At 35.6% G+C, this 20458-nt stretch overlaps 3 protein-coding genes and 1 long non-coding RNA gene across 8 annotated transcripts in view; 3 read left to right on the top strand and 1 right to left on the bottom strand.

Annotated features, from left to right (window-relative positions):
* Positions 1 to 2006, top strand: part of LOC111445631 (glycerol-3-phosphate dehydrogenase SDP6, mitochondrial) — a 6706-nt gene extending 4700 nt beyond the window's left edge. The window contains exons 6-7 of one of the 2 annotated variants that reach the window (XM_023084141.1): positions 1327 to 1625; positions 1711 to 2006. In XM_023084141.1, the coding sequence (XP_022939909.1) occupies positions 1327 to 1625; position 1711 (300 nt within the window). In that variant the 3' untranslated portion in view covers positions 1712 to 2006. Of the gene's footprint in view, positions 1 to 1326; positions 1627 to 1710 lie in introns of those variants that run through there. The other variant, XM_023084142.1, reaches the window with a different exon arrangement.
* A 2128-nt stretch (positions 2007 to 4134) lies between these two features.
* On the bottom strand, positions 4135 to 7583 carry LOC111445341 (sorting and assembly machinery component 50 homolog B-like). Of its 2 annotated transcripts, XM_023083657.1 has the most exons (5): positions 6785 to 7583; positions 5466 to 5951; positions 4806 to 5318; positions 4437 to 4561; positions 4135 to 4323 (listed from the first exon to the last, which is right to left on the bottom strand). In XM_023083657.1, the coding sequence occupies exons 1-4, from the start codon at positions 7340 to 7342 to the stop codon at positions 4478 to 4480; spliced, it is 1641 nt and encodes a 546-aa protein (XP_022939425.1). In that variant the 5' UTR covers positions 7343 to 7583; the 3' UTR covers positions 4135 to 4323; positions 4437 to 4477. The 2 variants fall into 2 exon arrangements, with proteins under 2 accessions (XP_022939425.1, XP_022939424.1); XM_023083656.1 differs by having other exon boundaries at positions 4135 to 4561.
* Positions 7584 to 8108: 525 nt separating this feature from the next.
* LOC111445299 lies at positions 8109 to 12702 on the top strand. Of its 3 annotated transcripts, XR_002710812.1 has the most exons (5): positions 8109 to 8530; positions 9462 to 9554; positions 11323 to 11369; positions 11943 to 12123; positions 12399 to 12702. It is a non-coding gene; the product is annotated as an uncharacterized LOC111445299 (long non-coding RNA). The 3 variants fall into 3 exon arrangements; XR_002710810.1 differs by lacking the exon at positions 12399 to 12702 and having other exon boundaries at positions 11943 to 12392; XR_002710811.1 differs by lacking the exons at positions 9462 to 9554; positions 12399 to 12702 and having other exon boundaries at positions 11943 to 12391.
* Positions 12703 to 14098: 1396 nt separating this feature from the next.
* The window catches only part of LOC111445298 (kinesin-like protein KIN-UC), a 12236-nt gene continuing 5876 nt past the window's right edge, over positions 14099 to 20458 (top strand). Inside the window, exons 1-10 of the mRNA XM_023083592.1 lie at positions 14099 to 14561; positions 15802 to 15902; positions 16168 to 16290; positions 16529 to 16714; positions 17524 to 17745; positions 17832 to 17994; positions 18137 to 18286; positions 18682 to 18770; positions 19572 to 19784; positions 19924 to 20058. Of these exons, the coding sequence (XP_022939360.1) occupies positions 14303 to 14561; positions 15802 to 15902; positions 16168 to 16290; positions 16529 to 16714; positions 17524 to 17745; positions 17832 to 17994; positions 18137 to 18286; positions 18682 to 18770; positions 19572 to 19784; positions 19924 to 20058 (1641 nt within the window). The 5' untranslated portion in view covers positions 14099 to 14302. The remainder of the gene's footprint in view (positions 14562 to 15801; positions 15903 to 16167; positions 16291 to 16528; positions 16715 to 17523; positions 17746 to 17831; positions 17995 to 18136; positions 18287 to 18681; positions 18771 to 19571; positions 19785 to 19923; positions 20059 to 20458) is intronic.

Genomic DNA, 20458 nt, shown 5'->3' with positions numbered 1-20458 from the left:
GGGGGGGGGGGGGGGGGGGGGGGGGGCTCACTATAATAGCTCTGTAGCAAGCCCTAGGAACATTATTTCTTAATCTGAAAATAAAGAAGTGTTGAAGATTAAAGTTGGTAATGAATCCTCAATCTCTTTCTGGTCAGATAAATGGCCAATATCACAACCTCAACGGAGAAACTTCGGTGTTCAGTATCTGTATTGGTTAAGGATTGCCTGATATAGCAGGAATCTAGTATTCACTTGGATTGAGATTTCTAACCTTCTTGAAGGTGTTCGGTTCTGACCAAAGGGTTTAGACATGGTGGAGTTTGATTCAAAAGGCCTTGTTTTACCTCAATCTTTCTTCTCCTTCCTAAACGCCAAAGGAAATGGTGATGGTGTTTCCTTGAGCAGTTCTTATAGATTTTTGGAGGAAGAAAGTGCCAAAAAGGGTACAAGTTTTAGTTTGGTCCCTTGGAGAAGGAGACGTGTTTAAAGAAAGGAACTCCATGTTCTCCCTTCCCCCAAGCTAGTGTAATCGTTGTAAAAGCAGCTCCTTTGCTGTCTTCCGATCCTAAGGCTCGATTTGGTCCTGCGCAGCTACAGGTGTGTCTTGTGGGGAGTGTGGTACCAAGGAATGCCGAGACTCTTATAGATAAGTCAAGAAATTGGGATGTGGGGAGTGAGGTCTAATTAATCTTCTCCTTTTAATGGTTTACTCTTTCTTCTTACCTTCTTTTTTCCCAACTTCTTATGCAACTTCTCGCCAATTTATTTGAAAGTCTTGGTTTCGCCTCAAAAAATCTGGAGAAAAAAATAGTTGAATCTTTAATTTTTCATAGGCATCATGAGCAAAGTCTGCCAAGGTGATTTGGAAAATTCAGACTTAAGTCATTTTTTGAACTAAATATTAATCCAACTAACTTATTTGGGGAAGGGAATTAGCTGTGCATTGGAGTCAGACCGAAAGCAAATTCAATTTTAGTAACGTAGGCTTTGTTTGATAACGATTTCGTTGTTTATTTTTAGTTCTTGAAATCTAAGTTTATAAACCCTACATCAACTTATTGGTTTCTTTGTTTTGTTATCGAGCAAAGTTATGAAAACTAAAAAAAAAATAGTAGTTTTTAAAGATTTATTTCTGTTTAGAATTTAGCTAAGAATTCAAATCTTTTCCTAGAAAAGATGAAAACTGTGGTAAAAAAATTGGGTGAAAACAAACACAATTTTCAAAAACCAAAAAACGTCTTGTTTATCGGACAGAATCTTACTAACCTTTGGTTTGTAGAGACCCTTTTTAATCTTGTTTGTGCAATAAACTATCAAGGACTAAATCAATTTTTTTAATGATAGAATGAGAATTTGGGTAAGCGGTTAGCCCATGGCTACCCCTTCTTGGAGGCTGAGGTTGCATACTGTGCGAGGCATGAGTATTGTGAATCTGCAGTAGATTTCATTGCCAGAAGATCACGGCTCGCTTTCCTTGATACGGATGCTGCTAATCACGCATTGCCTCGAGTAATCGAGATATTAGCAGATGAACATAATTGGGATAAGAAAAGACAGAAGCAAGAACTACAGAAGGCCAAGCAGTTTTTAGAAACTTTCAAGTCTTCAAAGAATGCCCACTTCCACGATGGAAAGCACAGTTAGTGAGTACCTTCAATGCTTTGTGTTTGTTAAAATATTTCAGTTCATACATGTTCATGATCATGATTTTGCTTGTCTGAATTCAAGGTTTTCAAACACCCACCCACCCAACCAACCAACCAACCAAGCAGAAAGTTTTCAGGAAAACTCAGCCCTCCACTATAATAAACTCTTCATCAGGTGCAAAATAAATATGCTTTGCATCTTGCCTTTTAACTTGTGATTGCCCTAGGCTGACATAGTGCAGCCTAACACATACCAAAAGAATAAGTTACTCAAGATTGTTTTATTTATTATTTTGAAAATCACATTCTCATTTTGCTGTCCATTTTGTATGAACTTTTAAGAATTTCCAGTTATAAAAATTATTGGTAATTTGGTTACTTTTTGTGATCTTGATCTAAAGTTTACCTATTTTTTCATTCTTAATAGAAGGACCAGAGTGAAACTACTGAGTTCATGGTCCTGTTTTCAATTCAGAGCTCTGCCCATAATTCATATTTAGTGTTTGTTTAAACATCAGGGGTGGCCGAATGCTTGAACCTTTTTGGAAGTCTTAAGTGATGATAAATAGGTGGAGGCTTTGCTTTAGTGGGGAGCGCCGTATAATCAAGCATAAGAAGAATATGGAACTTTGAAATTCAAAATATTTGAAAAGTTAAAGAGCTTTGCTTAAAAAAGATAGGCATGTCAACCTAGATTAAAGGAATTGTAGTTTTTAAAAAGTGGTTAGAAAAATGATGAGGTGAGGTACATGTTTTTTTCTTCTTTGAAATATGTACAAATTGATTTAAACGAGTCTATCCTATCTGTTAAATAGTCAATTTATGTGCAAAGTGACTCGAACGCTCACGACTATGTTAAACGAAGCATATACTAGACTCATAATTACAAAATTAATGCTACAAACTATTTTCCTCTACTTTCTTAAGTTTTGGTCCAAATGAAACTTGGTTGATTGTCTCCCAACTTTGAAGCTAAATTATGTCCCCTATCCTTCTCCGTATGTCAAAGATTAGCGACCCAATTTCTTTGAGAGGAAATTGCATGGTCGCTGATGGGTACATGTGATTGATAATTATTACGTTTTTAGTTGTTTCTAATGTTGGTTAGTGTAAGGTTAGATTGTCTACCTTCTATGCTCGAAGGTTGACTTTCCTATGCATTCCGACTAAGGTCTCACAAACATGCATTTCCCTTATGCACTCAGCCGCTTCACTAATGTGAATAGTCGTAGTCTCATCTTTCTAGTAGTAGTCTAGTGTTCAAACAAATAGCTAAGTTTAAGAAAATCATGAAAAAAAAAAGAAAAAAGTTCTACATCTCTTTGAGGCCGGGAGATCAACTAGGCATGAGTACTATTCATAATCCAGCAATAAAGTAATAGTTTTTTTTTAAAAAAAAAATTATTTGTGCAATTTAGTACAACGTTTTAAATGTGTTTTTTAAAAGTGTGAAAAACATACAACAGACTACGAGCAATCAATATATGTATCGTCACCCCTCAACTATGGCTTGAAATCGTCCGATGACATCAAAATATGACTTCTTTCTAAATCAGTTTATTAACGTTACTTTTGTTGATCAAGGTTTTCTTCATTGATCATTTCAGCATAGTGTCACCTCCCACGACCATCTCATATGTATGTCTCTCATCTTCACGCCATTAACCATCTTCTGGTGAGTAGGAAATCTATTCTTCAAGTATTAGTGTGTGAATTTTGAATGTAATCTATAAGAACAACTCATCATTCTTTGGGACTATTGAAATTGAAACGTACTCCGGAAAAAAATGTTTCCATTATCAGAAACTGCAACTTGAACTCCAATGAAATCTCCCAATTTTCTCATATTCCTCCTTGTTCTGAAATCCTCCTGCATAGAACACTATTATGTCTAAAAAAAATAATACTGACAGTAAATATTTTGTCCATTTGGTATTCGACATATCATTCAATGATATCACACCGTTAATAAATACTTATTTTTTGGCAAACAATGAAGGAAGGTAATAAGAAAAAGTTTACATACAACCGTATGTACAGAAGTTTCCATTCGGTCTCCGCCTATAAGCGTGGATTCACTTCAATCATTGACAGAATCCAAGATTTCCAGGAAGAATGGACAAGAGAGGCAGAGGAGAAAGCCTTCTGTCAAGCAAGTGCATAAAAAAATGTCTAGAAAGTTTTGGAAAAAAATCACTAGTAGACCTGTTGTAAGGATATGAAAACCTCTCCCTAATAGATGTGTTTTGAAAACCTTGAGGGGAGTCCGAAAGGGAAAGAAGACAATATCTGCGCTAGAGGTGGACTTGATAATCTAATAGAATCACAAACCAAATTCCAGATGGAAAAAGGATTTAAGCATTTCAGGTATTCTAGAATAACAAAACTTTCAGGACTATTTAGAAGGGGTGGAAAACAATGCAGGCATGAAGAGATTCTATTCAAAACAAAATTGATAAGATGAGCACAAAACATATTGTGGAGAGACAGAGAATCATAAACCATATAAGCTATGAAATGAAAAAGTCTCATTTCATTGATGGAGGAAGAAAATTATCCGCCCATTTGGGTTATAATGAAACCAATATTGAGGGGAAATTTCCGTAACCTGTTCAAATACAGCATCACAAATCAAATTATTCTCCATTCTCCATGGTTGAAGCAAAACTTTCTTTTTCCTTTTTTTGTCACTTCCCTGGACGTGTAAAAGGAAGTTTTTTCAACCAGTTCAAATTGATAACTAAGAAAGGGCAGCTGTCAAGAAGCAAATGAAACAAATTGCCAGAAAGAAATTAACTTCCGCCTTACTCTGTAATTCCTGGACATGAAATCTCGTCAAAATTAAATGTTTATGATGGAGCAGAAATGCTAAATCGAAAGCCAGTTTTTCCACGATCATGCTCTTGTTGCTTCAATATGTAGTAGAAGTTCCCCTGTTCATAGAACCAAACTAGAATAAGTAGTAAGTACATAAAAGATCGAGAAGCAATATACAGCAGGTGTTGTCCCCTTTTTCTGTTCAAAAGAAAACAATACGGTGGAAACAGCAAGCATGACATTACATAGGATCCATAGGGACCACGCCTTTTCTTTATACACAAAAACAGAGATCAAACCCAGACCAATAAATTAGGCACCAAAACAAAAAAAACACACGAATCAGAGATTACGACTGACCTCTAGGCGGAAGAGTCTTGTTGGAACCACAATCCCAACTCCCACAGAGGTACGGAATGTTTCCCTGAACTTCTGAAAAGAGAAACTACGAAACTCATTCTCTGTCAACTTAGCAAGGTTCCCCGCACCAGCAAAGATGTGTCCGTGGATTCCATGTTCTCTTAACCAGCGAAGTGGGAGGTCAAATGAGAGATCAGCAAAAGCAGTGACTGCAAGATCCCCTCCAACAAAATCCCTTCCAAGAGCATCATTGTCTTCACCCTTATTTTCGTCTCTCACTTCCCGCCTTGGCTCAGTTGGTCCCATTCCACGCGTTTTAAATCCCCACACAGTTGTGGGGCCTCCAATGGTGCATACTGGAGAGAAATCACCACCTAAGAAAAAGCGTTCTGGAAGGGATGATGGCTTGTTCAAGAATCCATTTCCCCAAGGAAGGACAACGCCGGCAGAGACTCCAAAGTTCATGGCAGCACGATCAAAGCCGAAAGGAATGGCATACCGTAGATCAAATTCCTGTTAAACGTTGGAAACAGAGTTTTCCTCAACATTGAACGAAGCAAGTATTGCATGGTACAACTATGAATGTCCAACAACAAACTGTTTAACTACATGCGCAAATCTTTTGTTGTTACAAGAGACACAAGAAGACAAGAAGAAAACCTGGCGGACAAATCGCAAGCTCCGGTGATCAGGTGCAAGGCCACCAATTTGACTAGTAGAAACAAAAGCATATCCTCGAGTTGGCCTCACTGCTGAATTCCTCTTGTCAACCTTAAAAGTATATTTTAGGGAAGAAAGTAAACTATTTCCAAGTTGTCTCCTTATTGAATTAGATGCCATCTGTGAAGGGTCAGTTATGGTACGCCATCCAAGGTTGTATCCCAAATCATGATACTTAGTAGAATATAAACCAAGAGAAAGACCTAAAGACCGCTCTTTGTAAGATGAAAACTCCATCCAATCTTGGGAAAGTAGGGATAGTCGTGCCACCAAAGGAGTCATCAATCGCTTCAGCCTAGGTAAATAAACACCGGCACTCACCTCAGATGTTTGATTAGGACCGTAGGCCAAAGAGCCATCCCATAAATCCCCATATCCAAGCCAATTTTTATACTTAACAGAACCTTCAAAAGTCCACGAACGAGCCTACAAAAGCATTATACCACTTCAAACTTCCCACTAGAGGTAGCAAGCCAAATAGTTCACACGAATTCCAATTATACAAAAAAAAAAAAAAAAATTATCTAAGGGAACAATAGTCTGGTTCTGAACAGTGAGATCACATCAAAAAATAACCAGAGTTAAAGGACTCAGAGTTCCTAATTGTTACGTAATAAGCATTAAAAAGTTCGATATCCATAGTAACGAGGTTTGGTGCCATGAGTAAAGTTTCTGAAAACAATGATAAAAGTGGGGAAAAAAAATCTTGATTTCACATAACTAGTGACAGAGAAGTGTGCTTTGGTTACACACGGACAACAGTATGACCCTCCTTCCAATCTACTTTAATTCAAGACACTACATAGTTCACTTCACTCTCATACTCATATACTGAATAATGACTCGAACAAACAACCATTCTTAAGGCAAGAAATGAGTGTAAGATCACCAATTTAACGACCTTCATGCTCCAGAACAGTTCTAATGAGTTTTATGCCCAGATAGTATACAAGGTACAAAATACAGGGAGCATACGATCAAACATTGTTTACTACCTGGGAAGCTCACTTTTAGATTCTAGTTTGCAGCAAATCACTTCTGACATATGTTAGGGTATACAATTTGCATATCTGAAAAGGGAACCACGACAAGCACAAGCCACATAAAAGATATCAAACCGTTTAGATTTAGAGGGGTAGACAACTATATCAATGCAGGTCTTTTCTTCCTCCTTCGGTAATATCTTATCAAACAACAAGCCACTGATTAACGCATTAGACACGAATATCTACATATATACATACAGAACAAAATCTTACCGCAGGTTTTGTGTAAGCACCGCATTCGCCGGAGAGAGGGTTGCCCGCCTCCACAACCTCGATAACAACATTTGCGGTACCAGGGAGTTCCGGCGGGCCTGAATCAAGAGTAATCTTGACAGAGTCGAAGATCTCGAGCCTCTGGAGATTGGCATTGGCTACGCCCGCGGCCTCCAGCAATTCTTGCATAGTTGAGGCATTCTTAATAGCCTCCACTTCGGCCTCGATTAGAGAATCCTTGGTCTTCGAGTTTCCCTTGATCAAAATATCATGAACCCGAAGTCTGACCTTCTCCTTCCTCATTCGCTCAACCAGATTCTCTAACTTAGACCTCTGAGCAATCAACCTAGAAGCATCCAAAATAGGCTTCCTCCGCGGCGGTTCCTCCTCATCGTCATCCTCATCATCCTCATCTTCCTCGTCTTCTTCCTCATCTTCAACTTCCTCGTCTTCTTCATCGCCATTTTCAAAATTGGAAGGTTCACGCTCTACCTCCTCCTCCTCCTCCTCGGAGCTCGTTCTTATCGTATTTTTCCCTACTTCCTCGGAGTTTTCCATTTACAATGATTAAGAAACAGACAGTAATTTCAAATTGTTGAATGAACTCACTCGAAAATCGCAGATTCTGAAATGAGAACGATTGGAGCAGTATTCTCTCAGCGGTTAACGATCAATTCAGCAGAAATGAAAGAATACAGCCCTGGATTCAACACACAACGACGCCTACTTCGCCCTTTTTTTCCATTACTCAGAATTCAACAAGAAACCAATGCTGCCTGCGCGAACTCTGATTGATTCATCGGATTCTAACTCCATGGAAAAAAGCGCGCGTTTAACCCACGCGTCCGGGAGAAATGTTTTTGGGCCTCGCGAGCCCAATGTTTTGGGCCTTTCTTAGTAAGAACCAACGAATTAGGGTTCAAACTTTTCAAAATTATAATAATTTCCTCAAAATTTTTTAAAATAATCTTAAAAAAATATTTTTACTACTCTTAAACTTTTAATTAAAAAAATTAATACACTTAATTATTTTAAAATATTAAAACATATTTTTATTGTTAATATTATATTTTAAAAATATCCTTAAATTACTAAATAATATTAATACCTTTCACCTTTATTTTAAAAAATTATTGTTATCATTAATATTATAATTAAAAATATTTAATATTATTAACATCTCCGACCTTTATTTTAAAAAAATTACGGTTAATATATCGATATTAACGTTTAAAAAATAGTTTAAAATTTAAAAAATAATATTAACATCAATATATAAATAGAAATAGTTTACTCACATCATCTCTCAAAACCTTCGTTTATCCTCAAACCTCGTTCGCGCCATTCCTCGCAGCGCCTGTTCTCTCTCGCTCCAGTTCCGCTCCCAACGCCTCCTCTTCATCTTCGTCGGAGTTGAACATCACATTCGCGCCCCCAAACTCGAAGCCCAAATTCGAAGTTGAAGATCCTTTTCAGTTCATTGATCGAAACACCGGCGGTCAGCTCATCATTCTTTGGATAGTTCGCGGCGGAGATGGCACTCTCAAGCATCAATAGCATTCGCCTACACGATTTCTTCAATCCATGTCGGAGGATGAAACCAAGCCCGAGAAGAAGAAGAAGAAGAATTCTGCTGATAAACGCGTACCTGAGCCCCCCAAGCATTCGAAGGCTGCGCGAAGGTTTTAGAATGAGAATATTAGCGATTCGTTACAACGTCTCGTAAAGTTCTTGCTGCCGCTGGAGGTTTGTGCTTCTCACTCTTGATGACTTTTTTAAGTGTATCTACCAATCTTCCGATGGTTGTTTAGGCGAAAAGCTAATTGTGGCTTATAGCAGATCGGCGTGTTCTGTTCCACAGCATTCTTTTGTGCTTGCTATTTACTCTTTACTTGTTTCTGTTTTGTGCTTGGTGTGGTGGCTAGTCGTCTTTATTTGGGCTTTTTTCGAAAAATGTTTAGTACGACAATGGGTTTTGGCTATAGGATGACATGATAGGTTGAGGATTGTTGGTGGGGAGTCTTCCCTCCACTAATTTAGGGGATGATCATGAGTTTACAAGTAAGAAATATATCTTTATTGGTATGAGGTCTTTTCGAAAACCATAAGCAAAGCGAGAGCTGAGGAGAATATCATACCATTGCAAAGCTTGCAAATATAGTCGGTGCAAATTGATTCTAAAGATGATTTTACTTGGCACAATCTTCATACTACCTATGGATAGAATGGAGATATTGAACAATCTGAGCGGTTTATACACCATTGTTATGCGATATATGAGCTTAATTATAGCCTCGATCAACAACTATATTAACAGAAGCTCCAATCAATTGAACAGAGAAAAAGTCGATAGATGCTCAAGCTCTTCTATCTCGCAGCCTTCTTTTATGCGTACCCTTCTTTTTTTCACTGTCTATATATACTTTTCAATTTTTCTGTTTGATAGTTTGTGCTCTGTTATTTGTTGTTGTTTGGTTTATGTGGAAGGAAATTGATATGAACCAAGACATCAATCATGCAATATAAACTTTAAGGAGGTTGCGAAGGAAATGTTGTCAAAACTATCCAAAGATGTTTCAATTATGCCAATTAAAGAAGAATAAGTTTCATTTCCTAGCTTTTAAAATTTTGAATGTTTGATTTCTGAAAATGCCAACATTTCCCTCTATAACTGTAGGTACATTGCAGCAATAGATGGTGCCTTTAGTAACCAGAACCTGATAGCAATTAGTGAGGCAACAATAATTGATGGCGTCCATTGCATATCATGGTATGAACCCAACTATTCCAGGTGCTCCTAACCTTTACACTATATCTTCAAAGGTTAGTCCCGTCTTTATAATATTAGTATATCAAATAAAGAAGAGAATGATATGAATGGAAAAAGCTAAGAATTGTAGAATATGGAGCGTCAATAAATACCACCTTACTTTGAAAAGTGTTTGGAAGACTTTTTTGTCTTTGTTAGTGAACTACCATTAGTCATAAATGTGATAGTTTTTATTTTATTCAATATTCATTTAATAGCTTTCAATTCGAAGTCCATGGTTGAATACCATTATGTTTGGAGGGTCATTTTGGCCTATTTAAAGGAATGTAATATTCAAGTTTGATTATCATTTTGAATACACAGTTTCTTGAAATTTTTTGGTGTTATCTTTGTTTTCAAATCTTGTTTTAGATTTGAAGTTAAGCCGATTCATTAAATTAGTCTTTGATCAAGCTAATTTGGGAGTGAGTCGTCTTGGGATCTAAGAGTGATCATCATAGATTCAAAATTCGATATAAGATTATTTCTTTCTAACTAGTTCTTGGTTGGAATCATTCATTAGTTAGCTCTATTTGTGAAAGTTTGTAAACGAAGGAATTCTATCTTTGCAAACCCAAACTTTCACAAATTGACAAACTTTTCAAATATGCAATAAGTTATATTGGATTTGCAAAGCTAGATGTCCTTTTAGGATCTTTGCTAACTTTCACAAATAAAGCTAAAATGATTCCAACTCAGAGCTCGTTATAAGGATGAATAACTCTCCGTCAAACTTTGAATCTATGATGATCATCCTTAGATCTCAAGACGACTCACCCTAGAATTAGTTTGATTAAGACTAATTCAATGAATTAGTTTAACTTCAAACCTAAAGCAAGATTTGGAAAAGAAATATAACACGAAAAGTTTCAAGAAACACACGGTTTTGAATTCAAAATGATAATCAAAAAATATTACATGCCTTTAAATAGTCCAATCAAACTTGAATATTACATGCCTTTAAATAGTCCAAAATGATCATCCAAACATGGGTAATTCAACTACTAAGGGCTTTGAATTAAAATATATTAAATGAAAATGGAAGAAAATAAATCAATAGTAAAAAATGGTAGTTCAAGAAGTCTTCAGGCTCTTTACAAAGTCAAATGGTATTTATTGTCATGATTCTGAGTATTTTTTCTTTTCATATCATCCTCTTGACTTGAAATACTAATATTATAAAGATATTTGGGTTATTTATATCATTCTCTGACTTGATATATTAATATTATAAGGACATTTGGGCTAAAAAATCTTTGTTTCTTCCCGTGCATTGATTAGCTTTGAATATGTAATGTAAAAATCTCTTGAATTTTCTTTTGTCTTACTTCTTATAATTGCTCTTTTGGGTACATGCAATGAACCAGTGGTTGGATTCATATCACACCAGATTCTATGGAGTTACTACCACGACAATCAAATGTATTAAGGCCCCATCTATGTACCGTGGTGCTTTATCCATCCATATTAGTTTTTAAATATCTATGCACTCTCAAATCATTCATTCCTTCTTCTTTGATCTAATTGGTCTTGAAGTAATGATTGCATAGACCTTCGAAGTTTCTTGGTTTGTAACTTGAATGTTGTTGATATTTGAGTTCTACTCTATTTTTGTTGATGCTATGCAGCAATCTGGGAAGGAAAATATACTAATACCTGTTTTCTGCATGCGGTGCTTGTAATGCACTAGCTCCTAACTAACTTACTGTGCTTTTGTTGGTACATGAAGGAAGGAACCATGAAGCTCGGGAACTTGTAAAAGCTGCTGGTCTAGAGGTTAGCATCTGACCTTATTTAAGGTACTAGCCCATTACTGTGATATTTTCCCACCACGTCGGTCGGCTGTTGGTTTGAAATCACAAAAGAAAGGAGGGACCATTAACAGCCTAAGCCCACCGTTAACAAATATTGTCCTCTTTGAATTTTTCGTTTTGGGCTTCTCTTGAATGTTTTAAAACATGTCCGCTAGTGAGAGGGTTCCATACCTTTATAAAAAATGTTTTTGTTCCCTTCTTGAAATCCCACGGCTTGGGGCCAGTGTCCTCGCTAGCACACCACCCTATGTCTGGCTCTTATACTATTTGTAACAGCTCAAGCCCACACTAGTTGATATTGTCTTTTTTGGGTTTTCCCTGAAATTTGCCTCAAGGTTTTTAAAACGTCTATTAGGAAAAAAATTTCGTACTTTTATAAAAAATGCTTCGTTCCTAGAGTGGGATCTCACAATAACCGGTCTCTAAATCTTAGCCTTGTTAGCTTAACTCTCTATTCAGTCCCACACTTCAATTTTATCGAGATCTATGTATTATCTGAAATAACTCAAGATCTGGGAACATGGTTTTTGTCCAGATTCCAGCTTTGCACCGACTACAAAATTCCCATCCGTTGTCACCAAAATGAAGCAACAAAAAACAAACGGACAGCAGAGCCTCTCTTGTTATACAGTACCACCAGAATCGTCCTTCAGTCTGACAAAATGGATATTATTCAACTGGATATTGATACCATCCATTAACTCAAACTCCAACAGGTACGAGATTCCCTATTCATTTTTTACTTTCTGGTTTTTGCTGAGATTGAAAAGTTACTGTAGAAATAGAAATGACTATGGTAATCATCAGTTTGATGAACGGAAGATAGTTGAGTGGGGCGAGAATTCAAATCTTTGACTTCTTGGATCAAAACGTACGCCTTAGTTGAACTATTTTCGATTCCAAACGTAGTTATGCTTGATTTAAATTACATTTAAGAGGTTAGTTTGATATTAGTTCGAAAATGCTAACATGGTGCAAATCCTCTTGAAAGAGAAGGGTGCCTTTGGAAACATGAACACAGGTGCTGCATGACTGTCGTCAGTTCGTGCCGTAAGGTGTTGGGTTAAGTCCCGCAACAAGCGCAGTGTTTATTTGCCAATTAAAATCTTGAACAGACTGCCGGTGATAAGCTGAAGAAGATGGGATGAAGTCAAGAATGGTTTTAGTCGAACAAAAGGGTATTGAATTATGTAAGTCATTAAATCTCTCCAATAAACTTATTAACTTATTGAGGAATAATTCATCTGAAGTTGGTTATGAGCATAAATATTTCAATAAATGTCAAACAATAATTTCCAATAATAGGGATTGTCCTTTTTTAAAACATTGTGAGGAAAACATTGCATGTGCTATAATGCTTTATACTCAAGTTCCTTGTAAAATCTTTGCAAATTTAAATGTCCTACAACATTATGCATGAGACCTATGTCTCTTGAGGTCCCTACAATTTCCACATCGAGACATGATGCACCAATTATTGACCTCTCACTCTCAAATCCATAATTAATAAATCTTATTTTAGAGCTATAGACCTCACGAGAAAGATCGTCCTTCATTAATCACAGACTATTTTTGCAATAAAATCACTTTTGAAGTCATGGGCTGAAAACGAAACGAGTAAGTAGACCTGTTAGTAGTTAAAATCGTTGTTATATCAGTATTATGTAAGTGAATACGGTTTGAAATAGAAAAAACTCAGCCCCGCTCTGTATTTCTATTAGTTATAAAATAAATTTGAAAATATAAATCTTTATTGTCCTCCCATAAAGGGTTTCCCGTGATCATAAAAAAGTGATTTCTTTCATTATTTATAATTTTGAACAAGGGGTAAAAATTGATAGGTTAGAAAGTTTTGTTGTAGGTCTACATCGTGCTCGTATATCAAGCTATAAGTGATTTCTTTAATTATTTATAATTTTGAACAAGGGATAAAAATTGATAGGTTAGAAAGTTTTGTTGTAGGTCTACATCGTGCTCGTATATCAAGCTATAAGCACCATCAGTAAAATTATTTTTGTCCTTAAATTTTCAAAATATATGTTTTTATTCTAAATTTTATTTTATTTCAGTCTATCAACTCCAAAACAATCATTGGATGGTAGACCGAATGTTCGTCTTTTATCTTATTTGGTCTTTTATCTTATTTGGTCTATAGCCGCGTTCGTAGTAACATGTTAGTACACATACTTAAACCTATATAATCAATTCATTAATATTAAAATATGGATTAAATAATTATATTTTAAATATGTGAAATAAATTAAAATATTTTTAAATTTTAGCAATAATAAAATTATAAATTTTGAAATCAAGTCTTTATAAATCAAACAAAAGAAAACAGACAATTTGTTTATTATATTTTTCCTTTTAAATAAAAATTATTTATTTATTTTTATTTTGACTTATGCTCATTTTTTTTTTTATATTTAAAAAAAAAACTCACAATTTAAAAAAAAATGGAAAAGAAAATCACAAACAAACAGACAAACTAAATAGGGACAAGAAGAAAATACACTTTTAATTTTAGTTTTGACATTTATTTATTTATTATTATTATTTAAAAAAGAAGGAGGGATGGTTTAATTAATAATAATAATAATAAGTGACATTTTTATTGGTTACTCTTGGGATTAAAATAAATGCCCATTTAATTAAATAGCTATAAATTTAATTTAATTAATAAAAGCTGCCGCCCCGAACGTTACCCATTTGCCAACGCGGGAACCATTTCTCTCTCCTTCTCTCTCTTATTCTCTACGTGCCGGCCTCAACTTCTCTGGTATTCGGCCATGGAGTCGTCGTCGTCCTGTAAATGTGCGTTTGATTCTCGGTGTTCAATTCCATCTGAAGCTTCGAGCTACATGCTCTGATCGGAGACTTTGATTTGGAAGAGAAATGGCTTCGAATGGTAGTGGTATTGGTGGTATTGGCAGTAATGGTTTCAGGTCTTCATTGAGGTCCGAGAGGCAAGGTATTCATCATCATGTTCCGCTTTCTCCTGCTCATAATAACTCCTCTGCTTTCCCCATTGCTGCTTCGAAAAGTGTTGGTCATGGACAGAGTTTCAGTTCATCTGCTCGTAATAAAGCGTCTACTACTTCTCGACGCTCAGTTACTTCTACTTCAAGGTCTCATTCGTTTGACGCCGATGAAGGTTTTGATATCTGTCTCTTTTTATCTCTCTGTGTTAGTTTATTTGCTTGCGCGGTTTGGATGCTTGCCGTGTTGATCTGTTTCTGACTGTTATTGGTTCAATACGTGTTAGGCGTTCTGTTACATTTGGAATGTGTTAGTCTGATTTGTTTGTTCTCATTATGTGTTTTCTCTCTGATTTGTTTACATTCTTAAATGAGTATGAACTCGCGCATCTCTGTTTGACCCTGAGTTTGCAAACTTCATGGTTTTGTTTTTGCGGTGTGAGGATATTTGCCAGCTGGGCAAAAGCGGATTGTACGAAATTGGATTTTTGCCTTTATAGAACTCTGCTACCATTCTGAAACTCGTTTACCAAATGAACCAATAATATAAATACGATAGTTCAAGGAACTTAAGCGGGAACGTATTAAACTCACAGTTCGAAGTTGTAATTGTGTACATTCTTTTTGTTACTAAACTTTGTTCGATGCATATGCCTGTTCTCTTGTGATGAGCGCAGTACGAGAAGGGTTAACATGCCGGGTATTGAATTAAGGGAAAGGCGCTTAAAGAATTTGTAAAGTATACAAAGACGAATATTTTCTCCGATGCGATCATTTTGGAAGGACTAATGACTAAAATGATCAAATGTTGACGTAATATGATGATTGCTATCTCAGTCATTCTGACGAGATTTGATTGATAACTAACAGAGTTTTTGTGTGAACTCCGTTGGGTGTTGGTGGGAATTCAAACGGTTAGTGGAAAAACAGTGAATAGTAGTCCGCAGAAACTCAACGGAGATGATCCTTATCCGGAACAGTGATGCTTAAGATAGTCCCTGGCCTGTGTAAATTCCAATATGAATACCTATAGGTTTCTGCTTCTTAGTTAAGTGATAAATTCTTACTAGAAGTAGTTGAATTGTATATTTGTCGATTTAAAGTCTTGGGCAAATATTTTTACTATTTAATGATTTAATATATACATAGCATGAGAGGTGTTATTTTCCTTATTAAATATCAATTTTCTTCCATCCCTTTGAAATCTGATCCAAACCAGGCTGCTTTGACAGTCATCTAAGCATCATACTCGAATTATCCATCTTTAGGGTGATCATTACATCTGCATATACTAAAATGGTTAGCTTCTCTGGTGAATAAATTTTGAAAAGGATTTTCTTGCATTTGCGAAGCTAGCATATCTTCTTGGTATAAGGATCAAGATTTGATGTTTTTTGCCCGTGAATCTTTTGATAGATTCTCAGCGGGTGAGAGTGGCTGTTAGAGTTCGACCTAGAAATGCTGAGGATCTCCTTTCAGATGCAGATTTTGCTGATTGTGTTGAATTACAGCCAGAGGTAATTTTCAACATAATTACAAAATTATATCATGAAAATCTTATATATTCATCAATAAGTTGGAGTTTCTGCTTTTTGACATGGTTCATGTGTTGGATAAAAAATATTTAAGATTTATATCTCTAGTATAATATCAACAGCCTATCAATTCATCATTAGGCACGAGTTACTAATGTGCTTCCAAGTCTTGTTCTTACTTTTCTTTTGTGGGAGCTGTGCTCATAACGATCTTCTTCTTTTTGTATCTTTTTATTTTACCATGTAGCTGAAACGGTTGAAATTGAAAAAAAACAACTGGAGTTCTGAGTCATATCGTTTTGATGAAGTTTTTACGGAATCTTCTTCTCAAAAGCGTGTATATGAAGTGGTAGCAAAACCTGTTGTTGAGGTTAGTGACTGAAAAGCGAAATCATTGATAATTCCTCAAATTTCATGTTTGATATGTGTTGTGGATCAAAGGTTGTGTATGTGCATGTGTGATCTTAATTTTCATAGACATTTTTTAGTTTGCTTCCCCTATCTGGTGGTTCTTCTTATTGTATAGATAACTATTATTTCATCTTTTTAGTCTTTACAGACTATGCTAGTTAATATCTATATTAATAAGTTTGATGTACTTTTTGCAGAGCGTGCTAAATGGATATAATGGCACAATTATGGCTTACGGTCAAACAGGTACTGGTAAGACTTACACACTTGGAAGGATGGGTAAAGAAGATGCTTCTGAACGTGGTATCATGGTTAGAGCTTTGGAAGACATCATTGCCAATGTATCTCCTACTTCGGACAGCGTGGAGATTTCCTATTTGCAGGTACTATCCACGTGTGCCTTTATGAATGGTAATTCTCATACTACTTTTTGTGAATCTTTCTGATTGTTTTGTTTCTGAGTACTTCACTTTGAACAGTGGAAACTTTAGTGTCAGTAGATTTTTGCAGCCAATTACTTAATAGATTGATGCAGTTTTTATTTTCTTGAACTTGCTTTATCGTTCTACTTTTAGTTGGTTAATTTAGGATCGATCTTGATCATTTAAAATTGTTTAGGTAAGACTGGAAAGCTGTAAAATGCTGGAAGAATATATAAAAAGCTGATATTATTGGGTTGGTGAATTCCACAAATTTGAGCAGCAAAATATAGATTTATGCTAGGTTGAAGTTGGCCTCCTGTCTTGTCTGCTCTTCATATTCCAACTCTTTATCTTCATATGAATATTTCGAGCTTGGTTAATGGTGCAACATAATCTATTTACGCTCTTTTAAGTAAATCTCTAAAATTTTCAATCTTATAAAAAATAAAAATTTGAAATCAAATACGTCAGCCTAATTATTTGCTTAAAAGAGAAGTCTGCAAGTTGAGTTTTTTTTCTCCACTATTATTTTTTTTGGTTATTTGCCGACGAACTGAAATCAAAAAGGAAGAAAATCCAAAATCTAGTTTCTGTGAACAAGCCTGAATCTCTGTATCTTATACATTTCGGTCACAAGAATGTTGCCGTTGGCATGCTCAATAACTTTTCTTTGGACTACTAAAGATTTTTTTTCCGGAGGAGTGAGAATCTCTACAAGTTTTCTAATGTATGTGGGAAATCAGAATTTACTGTGCTCTATTTGTTCTCAGTTGTATATGGAATCTATTCAAGATTTGCTAGCTCCTGAAAAGGTCAACATCCCTATTAATGAAGATCCCAAAACTGGAGAAGTATCAGCTCCTGGTGTTACTGTCGTCAAAATTCAAGATATAGATCACTTTTTACAATTATTAGAGATTGGTGAGTCTAATCGTCATGCAGCCAATACAAAACTGAATACAGAAAGTTCACGAAGCCACGCAATTCTCATGGTTGGTATTCAGTTAGACTTTAATATTCATCAATGGTTTTTAAATTTGTAAATAGTATATATTATTTATTAGTTTGTGCTTCATAGGTTTATGTACGAAGGGCTATCAGCAAAAGAATTGAAGATATGACTGCTTCCCATGGAAATGACAATGCAGTTGATATTCTGGGTGGTAATGGCGTACCAATGATCCGGAAAAGCAAGTTGCTGATCGTGGATCTAGCAGGATCAGAAAGAATAAATAAATCTGGTTTGTTTTTTTTTTCTTATGGCCACTACCACCCATCCCTTTTCTCCGTTTCTTTTAATGTTTTATCTTTGTTTTTTTTTTGGTAAAACTGTCGCACGAACAACTTGCTTAACTTGTCCTTTACTTGTACTTTACATTGCAGGAAGTGAAGGTCATTTACTTGAAGAGGCAAAATTTATTAATCTTTCCCTTACTTCTCTCGGAAAATGTATCAATGCATTGGCGGAAAACAACACTCATATACCCACCAGAGATTCTAAGCTTACAAGACTTCTTCGTGATTCATTTGGAGGTTTGACTCTGGAAATCTTATTTTCTCTGATTCTCCCATGACAAGTTCTATTAAAGAATATATACCTCCAATGTCAAGCATCGGTGACCATATAGAGTTTCTGTTCCTCTCTCATCATGTCTTTTATTGTTTCATGATGTTAAAATATTCTCAATTTAAATTTGCTTATTACATTGACAAGTAGATCAGTCGGTCAAACCATATGTGTTGATTGGTATACGTCCTTGGCTATTTTATATTTTTTTCAAAGAATTAGAAGTTTGACACAATGTTTTATTGCTGGTTATTTATAAGCAGGCAGCCTTATGAAAAGTGAGACCTTTCTTTGTTTATGTTATGTCCTCAGACATTCTCTTAATTTGCTTATGAACTAATGACAGTTTTAAATCTGTTAGGTTCTGCTAGGACTTCTCTCATTATAACAATTGGACCGTCTTCAAGATACCATGCAGAAACTGCTAGCACAATAATGTTTGGACAACGGGTGAGTTGGATGTTTTATTGTATCTTCTGTTTCATCCCCATACTATAATCATCCGTGTTTTTAAAACCTTTTATAAGGAATCATACCACAGAGCTTGTTCCTTCTTTCTATTGAATTGGATAACATAAGCTCTCATTTTTTTCCTCCGTGATAAAATTATGGTGCTAAAGTCTGGATGTGTGGGGTATACAAAATTGTATTTGTTGATATCTGTGAAGTGCTGATGACTTCATATCTTTAAGTAGTGGAATGAAGCTCACAGTTAGCCACGATACTTAAGTGAAGAAAATTTCCTTGAACAAAACTATCTCAGAGTTGCACCGAAAGTCTCATTTGGGTGCTGCAAACATCTATATTCTGCCAACGAGTGGACATGGTGTGTAAAAATTAAGATGAAAAAGACGACCTCTAGGTTTAAGACTCAGACAAGACTCTGTTATTATAATCTCCCCTCAAACCAAGAATACTATAGTGTCATTGTAATTGATATCATATATTTTTCTTAAAAATAAAAGCAGAGACTATTTCATTAATGAAGATAAAAAGCAGGTCAGAATGGATTCAAGAAAATAACAAAAGCAGCCACACCGGAAGCATCTTTGTATAATTGGGTTTATGGTTATCTTTTAGAATCTTCAAATTCTATAGAATTTCAGTTGGCATATGTTACCTAGGCATTCATTTCCTAAATGACTGAAAGTGTATTACATCTGCTACCATCCTAATCATGAATCAGCATATTTTGCTTCGTTTGCATATTTTATTTCAGGACATTAATAGGCTGCTAATTTTTTTTATCAGGCAATGAAGATTGTGAACATGATAAAACTTAAAGAAGAATATGATTATGAGAGTTTATGCCGAAAGCTTGAAATTCAAGTAGACAATCTCACTGCAGAAGTTGATAGGCAGCAAAAGTTCAGAGAAAATGAGAAATATAAGCTGGAAAAAGAGCTGAGAGACTGTCAAGCCTCCCTTGCCGAAGCAGAAAATAGTTTAATTACAAGGTCTGAGGTAGCCATCTCTCCTCTTTCTGAGTTACTTCTTTGCTACCAGTATTTCATTTACAATATGGCTTTAGAATTCTTTGATACTTCAAGGGCTTTCTTTAGTTCCTGTGTTGAGAATCTTGTTCTGGTGATGTTTATTTCAGTTGCTAGAGAAGGATAATAGGCGAATGGAAAAGGAGATGGCAGATCTATTAATCGAGTTGAACCGTCAAAGAGATCGCAATGACCTGATGTGTGATAAAGTTAGTCATCTGGAAATGAGCTTAGAACACAGCAAGGTATTATCATCCTGATAACGAATATACTTCTTTTCGAACATTTTCATTTTGGAACCATTTATTTTTTCTGTTGAATAATTCATAATGCTACATCATCTTATGGCCTAGCGTGTGTTGATGGTGTAAGTCATTATCGCTTTTTTTTTCTTTTTTGGAAAAGAAACAACGAGATATATTATCACAAGAGGGCAAAGGCCAACAACCTAAGGACTGGGGGATGAGAGAGCCCCCGCCCAAGGAACTACTTACAAATCGCCTATCAATCCAAAAGAATCAGGGGTAAAGGGATATTACCAAAGAATTTTCTACAACTATGCCTCCACCAGGAAGCATTTAGCTGAAAACAATCCCAAAAAAAAAAAAAAAAAAAAAAAAAAAAAAAAAAAAAAAAAAAAAAAAA

The sequence above is a fragment of the Cucurbita moschata genome, unplaced genomic scaffold (genome assembly GCF_002738365.1).
Source record: "Cucurbita moschata cultivar Rifu unplaced genomic scaffold, Cmos_1.0 Cmo_Scf00007, whole genome shotgun sequence".
Classification (NCBI taxonomy): Eukaryota; Viridiplantae; Streptophyta; class Magnoliopsida; order Cucurbitales; family Cucurbitaceae; genus Cucurbita; species Cucurbita moschata.
This window is presented reverse-complemented; position numbering and strand designations above follow the sequence as displayed.